This window comes from Myotis brandtii, unplaced genomic scaffold (assembly GCF_000412655.1).
Source record: "Myotis brandtii unplaced genomic scaffold, ASM41265v1 scaffold825, whole genome shotgun sequence".
Classification (NCBI taxonomy): domain Eukaryota; kingdom Metazoa; phylum Chordata; class Mammalia; order Chiroptera; family Vespertilionidae; genus Myotis; species Myotis brandtii.
In genome coordinates this window covers 2308024-2318649 of record NW_005371349.1, presented here as the reverse complement: position 1 = coordinate 2318649, position 10626 = coordinate 2308024, and the positions used below count along the sequence as shown (strand labels likewise).

At 52.2% G+C, this 10626-nt stretch overlaps 2 protein-coding genes across 18 annotated transcripts in view; one reads left to right on the top strand and one right to left on the bottom strand.

Moving 5' to 3' along the window:
* SMIM6 (small integral membrane protein 6) overlaps positions 1-4343 on the top strand; it is an 8408-nt gene extending 4065 nt beyond the window's left edge. For 5 of the 14 annotated variants that reach the window (XM_014531780.1, XM_014531787.1, XM_014531790.1 and 2 more), the window contains exon 2: positions 928-1235. In XM_014531780.1, coding sequence (XP_014387266.1) covers positions 928-1119 — 192 coding nt within the window. In that variant the 3' untranslated portion in view covers positions 1120-1235. Of the gene's footprint in view, positions 1-355; positions 1236-3510 lie in introns of those variants that run through there. The other 9 variants (XM_014531782.1, XM_014531784.1, XM_014531786.1 and 6 more) reach the window with 7 other exon arrangements.
* The window catches only part of RECQL5 (RecQ helicase-like 5), a 27726-nt gene that overhangs the window by 16147 nt on the left and 953 nt on the right, over positions 1-10626 (bottom strand). For all 4 annotated transcript variants that reach the window (XR_314607.2, XR_001360209.1, XM_005884275.2 and 1 more), the window contains exons 2-8: positions 10137-10277; positions 9223-9344; positions 7603-8121; positions 7086-7191; positions 6453-6564; positions 4923-5085; positions 2128-2207 (exon numbers count right to left, since the gene is read on the bottom strand). Coding sequence is in view for 2 of the 4 variants with exons in the window: in XM_005884275.2 (XP_005884337.1) it covers positions 2128-2207; positions 4923-5085; positions 6453-6564; positions 7086-7191; positions 7603-8121; positions 9223-9344; positions 10137-10263 (1229 nt within the window). In the remaining 2 variants the exon portion in view is untranslated. The remainder of the gene's footprint in view (positions 1-2127; positions 2208-4922; positions 5086-6452; positions 6565-7085; positions 7192-7602; positions 8122-9222; positions 9345-10136; positions 10278-10626) is intronic.

The following is a 10626-nucleotide window of genomic DNA, read 5'->3' as shown; positions in this document are numbered from 1 at the left end:
CCCCACCCCCAGCTTCTGAGCCCTGGGCAGGTCCTTTCAGGCCATGTCATCCAGGCAGAGAGAGGAGGCAGGAGCCGCTTCCCGGGAGGTGGATGGAAGGCCGGGGGCAAGGGCCCTGACTCCAGTCTCTTCCCCTACTCACCCCAAGTCTGACTTCTCTTAGCGAGGACATCTCCACACGTGTGCCCTGAGCAGCGCCCCCCCCATGACATCAGAGAAGGGTGTAAGTGTGAAAGGCAGAAAGGGACCAGAGGTTGCTAGGCCACGGGCTCTGGCCCACCTTTGTCACCTTTGTGACAACAGTGAGGTCTGGTCAGGGCCACCTGGCACTGAGGACACCTTTTCCTCCCATCAGCTGCTTCTCTGAGTCAGAGCACCGCTCTGGTCACCTGCTGGCCTCTCCAGCTCGTCCCCCAAAGTGTGGGCCCCTAAGGGTCACCCCATCCGCCCTCTCAGGACTCGGGAGTGTTAACAGCAGAGTCAGGTAAGACGCCTTCCTTCTCGGCCCTGACTCCCTTCTGTTGGCTACAGGCTTGCCTCCAAGGAAGTTTCCAGAAGTCTCAGCTCAAGGCTGTCCGCTCCTCCGCAGCCATGCTGCTCTCTCAAAACGCTTCCAACGTTTGGCAATCGAGGCAAGAAAAATAGGGTCTAGAGCGAAGCTTTAGCCGAGTAGGTCTCAGCCTGGGAGAGGAATCCTTGCTCACATCTCTGAGAATCCAGAGGTGGCCTCCACAGGACCCTAAGGCCCCTGGGGGGTGCCAGCCCTCACCCGTTTCCACAGGAGGCATGGAGCCCAGAGACCCCCTTCATGTCAGAGTCTGCCAGCGGCACGGGGCCTGCGGGTGAACCTGGGGGTGGGGACGGGGCGGGGGTGGACAGCAGCGCCTGGGGCAGGGCCTGCACTCAGTGCCCCTGTCCCCTTCACAGGTCCACATGGATCCACTGCTAACAGACCAGAGGCGCCTCTGGAAGGAAGAGTTCTGGCAGAACCCCTGGGACCAGGGGGGCCTGGCCGTCATCAGCATATTCCTCATCACCGTCCTGCTTCTCATGCTGTTCGCCATTGTGTTTGGGGCACTCCCTCCATCTGAGAAGGTCGACCAGTCTGAAGAGTCATGACCTGACTTTCGGGGGGCCAAGGGGAGGCCACCTGTTCGACACTCTCCAAACACCATGGGCCTTTCCCTCGAAGCCCCTTTAACAGTCTGGATTATACATTTTGTGTGATTCTCTGATAAGCGTCTTTCTCACTGAGCCGAGCCCCATAAAAGCAGGCCCCTCTGTGCTCACCACTGTGTCCCGCACGGCTCCCCAGACCCCAATTCAATCTAGGCCTAAACACAGGGAGGCCTAGAGGCCGGAGGTCGCTTCAAACCTCATTACCATTCCTCCTGACACTAGTTGGTGAAGAGCCGGGCCTCGAATAACCACACGCTCCCCATGGCCGCAGCTCAGAGGAAGCAGAGGATCGAGGAGGGTTTTAGACTGAAGGGCTAACAAGTGCAAGGTGTCCCCAGCTGGTCCAGAGTCCGCCCTGATGTTCCGCCCACAGTGCTCACAGCTGCTGTGCTCGGAACCTGCCCGCCACCGCCTGCCTGTCACTGCAGCTCCCAGGCTCCTCCCGGCCCCACGGGCAGCAGATGCAGATAAAATCGATGAGTGAGTTCCAAGTGGGCAGGCTGGCCCGATGCGAGAAAAGCTAATTTCTCTCCAAGCCCGTCACGCACGCCCGCTGAGAGATAAGCCCGCCGCCACATGCCCATTCGGGTCCAGGCTAAGGGGGCTCCTCCAGTGAAGCCAGAGGCCCTGCTCAGTGGCACGTGATGACCACAACGCCAACGGCTCAGGACTGAGTTGCTCATGGGACCACCCATTCCAGAAGGGGATAAAGTAGGGTGGATGGACGACTACCCGAGATTCACCGAGTCCTCACGCTGTCAGTTTCTGGGGCCTTCCACGAAAGAAAGGGGCCCGACTCCCAGGCTGCCTGGCCGGACACACCCCATGCAGGCAGGGTCCCCTGGTGGCCCGAGAGTGGCCCCGCGTTAGCTGGTTGACAAGTGGGTGCGGGGCGAGGAAAAGATCTCAGTCACGTTTTGTTCAGAAACACGCGAATAAGTCACTCACCCCAGTTCTTCACAGAAGGTCACCAAGGCCTCAAAGGCCAGGAGGGCGGCTTTATCAGACGCTTTGTTCCCCCTCTTTTCCTGGAGACAAGAAACGACCATTGGTCCCGGTGGTTACCAGAGGGAAAGCGGGTGGGGGAGGCAGGAGAGGGGAAAGGGGGGACAAATGGAGGAAGACGCGACTTGGGGTGGTGAACACACAGTACAATGTGCAGATGATTATTACAGAACTGTACGCCTGAAACCTAAATAATTTTATCAACCAATGTCGCCCCAATAAATTCAGTAAAAAAAAAGGCAACGACCATTTAGCAAAAGTCTTACCGAGGTGAACTACCTTGTAGCTCAAAAAATGCTGAGAAAAACATCAAATGAGAATAAGAAAGAAACTTACCAAACAGTGGCCCCAAGCCTGACCGCGCATGAGCATTACCTGGGTAACTAAGAGGGACGCGGGCTATCCCCAGGCCACTGAAGCGTGTTAGAGCCGTTAACACACGTGCCAAATCTTTCACTTAAATTTGCATTTATGTGATCGCTGATGAGTGAACATCTCTGGATGAGCTTTTCTCACGTCCTTTGTTTTGTGCCAGTGGGTGGAAGCTCTCTACTTATTCTCAACTCCAGCCTTTTGTTTGCCTTCCACATTCTATATTTTTCCAGATCTACTATTTAGTTTATGGTCTCTTTTTCATTTCCATTCCTAGGTACTGATGCTAATGCAGAGAAAAGCCCTACTGGGAACGTGCCTGCAACCAAGGTACATGCCCTTGACCAGAATCAAACCCGGGACCCTTCAGTCTGCAGGCCGACGCTCTATCCACTGAGCCAAACTGGTTAGGGCAAAGGCTGCTGCTTTTAAAAATATGTAAAATATTCTTACATTCATCCATCTTGCCAGGTTTATTTTTTTTCTCTCTCTCTTTTTTTAATTGATTTCAGAGAGGGAGAGAGAGAAACATCAATGCTGAGAGAGAATCATTGATCGGCTGCCTCCTGCACGCCCCCTACTGGGGTTTCCCACAAACTGGGCATGTGTCCTTGACTGGAATCGAACCTGGGACCCTTCAGTCCGCAGGCCGACGCTCTATCCACCGAGCCAAACCAGCTAGGGCTTGCCAGGTTTCCTTATAAATGGGCAGACATGCATTGACATTTCTACCTCCTGGTGTCTTCTTTCCTGTTCTCCTTATCCCTGCAAGTGTGTGTGTGTGTGTGTGTGTGTGTAGTCATTATGTTGTCATTTTAGTGGGAATTGGGAATAAGCACTTGTATTTCATCTTTCTTTAGGAAAAGTCTACATGTATTCTTCTGCAACTTCACACATTATGCTTTATCCATGTTGATTCATGTAGATTTACTGGGTCATTTTTCTCTGTTCTAGATCATTCCACTGTGACTAACCCACTGTTTTCTTATCCAACACTCTACAGAGGAAGAGTCTGAGTGACTATTAGGTGCTGCAGCCAACATCCCTGTACTTCCCTGTACACGTGACCGGTTGTCTCTGCAGACGTGGAGTTACCGAATCACAGAGCACCAGCATCCTCCACGTGCGTGTCGTCACCTCCTCTCTCTTCAGAGCAGTCGTACGAGTTTACGTTCCTGACACACTGTGAGGTACCCTTTCCCACATCCCCACAGAGAGGGCTTACATCTCGGCCAGTCTGGTGGGCGTACGACAGCTCATCGTCTAGTCTGCGTTTCTCCCATCCCTACGTGTTGGTGAGCATCTCTTCACACGCTCACTGGAGTCCGCTTTCCTCCCTGTGACACTCGGAGGAAACTTCTCGCTCTCAGCTGTTGCCTTTCACTCACCTGTCAGAGTTCCCTACATGCTCAGTCACTTATGTATGTTGCAAATATTTCCCCAATGGCTCCTTTACCACTGTGTTTATGGTGTCTCTTGCTATATGGAAATTTTTAGTTTGAATTTAGTCAAATAAGAGTATCTTCCTTGATGGTTTCTGCTTTTAAAATCTTGACATTCTCTTCCCTTCCTCAAGGCCATAAAGTATTTCTCCTCATTCTTACAGTTTTTTGAGGTCTTTAATCCATTGGTAATTCATATATGTACGGTATGGGAGGTAGGAATTTAATTTTATCTTTTTCCAGCACCAATTATTCAACAGTTCATCCTTTTTCTATTGATTTACAATGCTACCTGTCTTACATCAATTTTCCTTATCCAACAAGGAAATTATATACATGGGTCTCTTTCTAGGCTCTGTACAAAGAATGTACGATCAGTTTTTTTTTTTAAGACTAAAAAGAAAAACAAAGAACTTATGTAGCAATATGAGAAAATGCTTATGTAACAATGCTGATGAAAACAAGGCAGGACTGATCTTGAGTATGTAAAGTAACATGCACAGTACTAAGATAAATTAACATAAAGAAGTCTAGCCCTGGCTGGTACGGCTCAGTTGGTTGGGCGTTGTCCTATGCACTGAAAGGTTGCCAATTCAATTTCCTGCCGGGGCACACGCGTGGGTTGTGGGCTTGGTCCCTGGTAGGGGGCGTGCAGGAGGCAGATGGTTGATGTTTTGCTCTCACGTGGATGTTTCTCTCTCCCTCCCTCTCTAAAAATCAATTTAAAAATCTTAAGAAGAACAAAAGTCTAACCTAGCTTGTTGCAATGCCCATCGACCAACATACAATTCCCCCTTGCTATACCGTCTAGCCCAGGAGCACCCCTCTAGCTGACAGAATCTCCATCTGAGTTCAGATATAAGCTGCGTGAAATCGGAAATTTGTGAGTTTGGACAGAAAGGGCTCCTACTGCCTGGGACTTACCTGGAGTTTTGCTACTTCCTTCCTGATCAGGAAGCTGACTTGGTCCCGGTCGCTCCTGGAGTAATAGAGGCGGCACCAGGAAGGCCTCCCGTCCCTGCCCGCCCGGCCAGACTCCTGGTAGTACCCAGCCATAGACTTGGCAACATTCCAGTGGGCGACGAACCTGTGGACCCAAAGGGGCAAGCAGCATGAGGCGTGGCAGGAGACCTGAGGGGAGGAGCGATTCTGAGCAGGTGGAGCCGGGCTCTCCACAGTGAGCAGGGCTGGGTGGGCGAGCAGGCAGCGAGGACCCCAGGGCGAAGTATGGACAGGACACCTGCAGTCCATCGGGAGGCCTCCCTGCCCCGGAGCAGCCCAGGTCAGAGCCATAGCAGGAAAGGGGCCATTCCAACCCACATGAGGAACAAAAACGCTCGGTCAGAGGTCCCGTGGGAAAAAACATGCTGGACTTAAACAAACAAATCAGATCAGGCCACTGATGAGCCCCACGGCCTTGAAAACGTCCTTGTGAATCTCTCTGGAGAGGGAAGGGATACCATTAAGTACCTACTAGGAACCAGGGTATGTATTTGTCTCATTGAATTGTTACAGTCACCAGCATGGGAGGTAGCCCCATTTCAGAGACAACGAGCCTGAGATGCAGAGGTGAACTGTACAAGGTGACACAGCACGGGGACAGCAGAGCTGGGATCTGAGCCTGGGGGTGCCTGACTTCAAAGTTGGCCCCTAACAAGACACAGCCAACCCAGCATCCAAGCTCTGGTGCCCAGGTCTGTGCTCGGAAGGAGACTGGACTTTGCGTGGTGAACACAATACAGCAGACAGATGATGTGTTGTAGAGCTGCACACTTGAAATTGTACATAATCTTATTTACTGATGTCACTCCAGTAAAATCAATAAAAACCTAAAACATAAAAAAATAAAGTCCGTGTCCTCTCAATGCAGTGCACAGACTAATTCCTACCCTGACCAACTCAGCGTCGCTGTGCGTCTCAACAAGACCGTGTATGCAGAAGAGCTCCGTAAACCATGCCCGGCATTAGTGCTGGTGTTATTCAGAACCCAGCGCTTCCGTCTGTAGCCCAAATGTCTCCCCAAGGTCAGACTCCCAACCGCCACCAGCGGGGCCTGGGAGGCCGGCTGTACTCGTCTCCTCTGGCCGGTCAGCTGGCAGTAACAGGCAGTGATGGGAACAAGCGCTTGCCTCTGACTTCCGCAGGGAGCAGGTTAAGATGGTTCATTCCACCCTCACTGGGCCCATCCGCTAAGACGTGAGTGAGCGGCGCTGTGTCAATGAGTGAGCCTGGTGGTCTGCGTGCTGCCCACCTCCTGGGGGACGGCAGAACCCTGCTGTGCCAACACTGGGAGCAGCTGCACAGACACTGTCAGAGTGTGGCCTGTGTACCAGGGACCCTCCCCTGGGGCCTCCTTCCCCCTGGCGCTAGAAAGAACCCAGGGACCTGGTCCTCCTGGCAGCCCACCCCGAGCCAGGCCCTGATCAGGAAGGTAAGACAAGAACCAGAGCTCACCTGACGTTGGCTTTGTCCACTCCCATCCCAAAACTGATGGTGGCAACAATCACGGGGACCTTCTCCTCCATCCACTCGTTCTGCACCAGCGTCCTCTCAGAGGCCTTCAGCCCTATAAAGGGGGGAAGGTGGAGAAGGGAGCTCGCATTTCCCTCGGGGTTCCCTTGGGGGTCCGTCTTGGGTTTGACACTCTGTTGGGCACTGCACACACACCCTGAATCCATTACTTGCCTGCTGTGTGACCACGGGCCAGGCACTTAGCCTCTCTGAGCCTGAGCAATAAATATAAAGGCCCCGGCCTGTGTTCTCAATGAATGTTAGAGCCAAGATTCAAACCCAAGTCCGCTGGCCTCCAAAGCCTGTGCCCTTCCCACACCACCAGCAGCTGGGCTTTCCCAACTCCTCCCCGGCTGCTGGGCACAGGGCGAGAGAAAGCATGCCGGAGTCACGGTCTCATTTTAGACCTCATTCTTGGCTAGACTCCTTCCTGTGGATTTAAGTGAACCGCTTTAGCTCCGCCTGGGAAGCTAGAAAAGATGTCAGACCACCTGGTTTTTCAGGATCCACAGGAACAAGAGACGCGCCAAGAGGCCTGCGCGAGTGGAGAGGACCACGCGGCCCGGCGGCCCTCACCTGCGTGGTAGGCCTTGGCACTCAGCCCCCTGTAACTGAGCTCTATGGCCAGCTGTTCACAAGCCTCTCTGGTCCTGCAGTAGACGATGCCGCAGCCGGACAGCACCTGAAGGCGAAGACAGGACAACGGGAAGGAAATCAGCGCTGGGAAAAACGAGCCATCCGCCCTCACCCTGTGGCCTCTGTAACAGGAGCTCTGCACGGTCTCTCATCAGCCCCACTGTCTCCCTGGCAGGCCACCCAGCAGGGCTCTGCCACCCTCACAGGCAGGACCGAAGCGGCTCAGCCCGCCCGGGGCCCAGACAACCAAACTCCTCTGCCTCCTCCCCTCTAACCCTGACTAGGCCTGCAAAGGCCACAGTCAGAGCATTTCCGGACAAGGACAGCCCAGTGAGGGGACAACGCCAGGAAGCCAAAGGGACAAGTCTGTGCTTTAAGCAGCTACAGCTAGTCTGCACTAAGGAAGCCAGAAACAGCAAAGGTCTTAGAAAACCAATCCCCAGCTCAGGGCCCTCACCCCTTTCCCAGCCTTCTGGCCAAGCGCCTTAAGGCAGAAGTCCCTCAGGTTCCCGTAGGGATCAGAAAGCAGTTCCTTGAACTGCACGTCGTAGAAGAGATTGGCCCGGAAGCAGGGCGTCTTGAAGGCAGCAACCGGCTGCTTGAGGTGCAGAGCAGCAAACACATCCTCGCGGACCTGCGGGGTGGCTGTGGCGGTCAGAGCCACACACGGGGCATGTGCCAGGCGGGAGCGCAGGGCACCCAGGCGCAAGTAGTCGGGACGGAAGTCGTGTCCCCACTGGGAAACACAATGAGCTTCATCCACCACCAGGTAGGAGAGCAGGTGGCGGGACACCAGGGAGTTCAGGGTGGGCTGGAAGGAGGCGGAGGCCGCCATCTCCGGCGTGATGTACAGGAGCTTGGTCCGGGGCTTCTCCTGCTCCAGGTCCGAGAGCAGCTCCTTTTTCTCCTGCGCCGAGAGCTTCGAGTTCAGGGACCTCACTTGCACCTTCAGGGCCAGCAAGTGGTCCACTTGGTCCTGAGGGCAGAAGGGGAGAAGCACGGAGGGGCGTGCACGGCCCTCAGCATCTCAGGCGTGTTTCCCAGTCATAAAACGTCCTCCCCCCACCCTCCAATGTGTCTTTTCTTTGCCTACAAGAAGGACTGAAGGCGACGTGGTTGAGAGGACAGGCTCTGGAGACAGACAGACCTGGATTTTTTTTTAAATATATTTTTACTGATTTTAGAGAAGGGAGAGAGACAGAAACATCAACGATGAGAGAGAATCATTGACTGCCTGCCTCCTGCACGCTCCCTACTAGGGATTGAGTCTACAACCAGGCATGTGCCCTGACCGGGAATCAACTGTGACCTCCTGGTTCATGGGGCAACTCTCAACCATTGAGCCACACCGGCTGGGCAGGCAGAACTGGATTTAATCCTGGCTCACTTACCTGCCACATGCTCTTGGGCTGGTTCTTAACCTTAGCCTGTCCATTTTCTCACTCTCTCACTCTCTCTCTCTCCTATAAAAATAGTGACACCTAATAGGATTGTTGTGAGAATGAAATCGTACATCTCAAAGGTGTAGTGAATACACATGAAGCACCAGCACAAAACCCTGGCAATCACTCATTTAGCGCTTTTACCGTTCTTCCCTGTCTCTCTCTTTCTTCACAGTTGATAGCTCTTAACTACATGGCTACACTTCCTCATTTCTGATTCTAGCACCCCATCTGCAGGCCTTAAATATAGTCAGAAGTGCAGAGCAGGTGTTAACAACATCCCAATCGGCCTCTCATCGCTTTTTCTATCATAGGTGCGCCCTTGCCAGAATAAAGCAGGACACCAGGATCCCCCCATCAATTCAGCACTCTAGCCATCTGCATGAGTGTGCATGAGACAGTTCCGTATTCGTCTGGACAAAAAGTAACATAGGAAGGTAAGCGAACACACAGTACTATGCACTAGTGGAGAAGCCCACGTACGGGCAATTCGGAAATCCAATACAGAGAGGGGGATAAGCAAATCAAAGAATGTAAGAGGCAAAAGACCAAAGAAAGCAGAAGTGAAATTTCCAGCTATAAACAACCTTCCCCTAACCGTTTTGGGCCGGCATCTTCATTTCCCTAAGCCTCACCTGAATCAATGCAATGAGAGGAGAGATGACGACGGTGATGCCTTTGGCCAACAGAGCAGGGAGCTGATAGCAGAGGGATTTTCCTGCCCCTGTGGGCATGCACACGAAAACATCCTTGTCACCTGGAAAAATACAAGAAGACAGCATCTCAGTGCTTTCTGCCTTTTATCTTTCCTTCATCAAAGCTGTTGAAAATTAAATGAGAATGTAGAAAAAAGCCCTAGCAGAGTGTCTGGTACATGCGGGGGGCGAGTGGGGGGGGGGGGGTGTCAATATATTCTTAATTCCCTTCCCATCCTTTCTATGAAAAGGGGTACAGGGACATTTGGGAAAGACACAAACCATTTCTGATCATGGCAATAGCAACTACAACGTCAAGAAGTCCGAGTCTGCTGGGATATAGAAGATTGAACTAAGTAGCCATGAAAGATGACACTTCCACGTGACTGCGCATATCTGCGTAGACGTGGAAGCAACATCATTTAGATGTCTTGTTTATAAACATTACAGTGTAGTTAACTTTCCACAGCTGCTCCCCTCTTGGCAACCTCCATTTGTCAACAAATCTCAAGTTTATAATATTATGAATCCTTCCTTCCCTAGTTGGGACCCAGGCCACTCAATCTTTAACAAAGGGATTACCTAGGTCAGCGACTGGCTGAGGCCTTTCCTGCCACTCCCACACAAACTAATGGGCATCTATGACCTGTTTTCAAAGATAGTCTGTAGCTCTGGCTATGAAATTAAGAAACAGAGCAGTTGGGTGGTTCTGCCCATAAAACTTCAAGTTTGGCGTCTCTCCGATTTCCAAAGCCAATTATGGACCAAGGCTGGGGAGGCAGGAAGGGTCAGAAGGAGGGTGTTCTCTGGTACAGCCGGGGTAAATGTAAACACAGGTAGCGTGGCCTTGTTACCTTTCACTACAGCCATGGTCGCACTCTCCTGTAAAGGTGTCTTAAACGAGTCAAACCCGAAGACCTTCTTCAGTGTGCTCCGGACTCGACGCTCAGGGTCAAAAGGAGAGGAACGGTGGGTGCTCATCTTAGCGACAGACAGTAGCCAAAGGTTAAGGCAAAGGTGGTGATCACAGGGTTGTGACAGAAACCCTGTTCTGCTTTTAAAATACTGCTTATTTTCCTCTTTAGTATACTAGTAAAAGTGCTTGATTACACTACTCAAGCAATATATTATTTTCAAGTCATACATCAATACATGCCTGGGTAATTAACATCTCCCCTTTCACATCAGTGAAAATAAAAACACGGAACTATCCCGGGCCACCGTATGCACAGAGGAGCTAGAAATCAGACACAAATGTCTTCGGAATCGCTTGGAGAAGGTGGAAGTGTTTGTCTAAGATCCACCTTCTGCTCCTTCTATAAGCATAGCCATAGCGCCCATTCT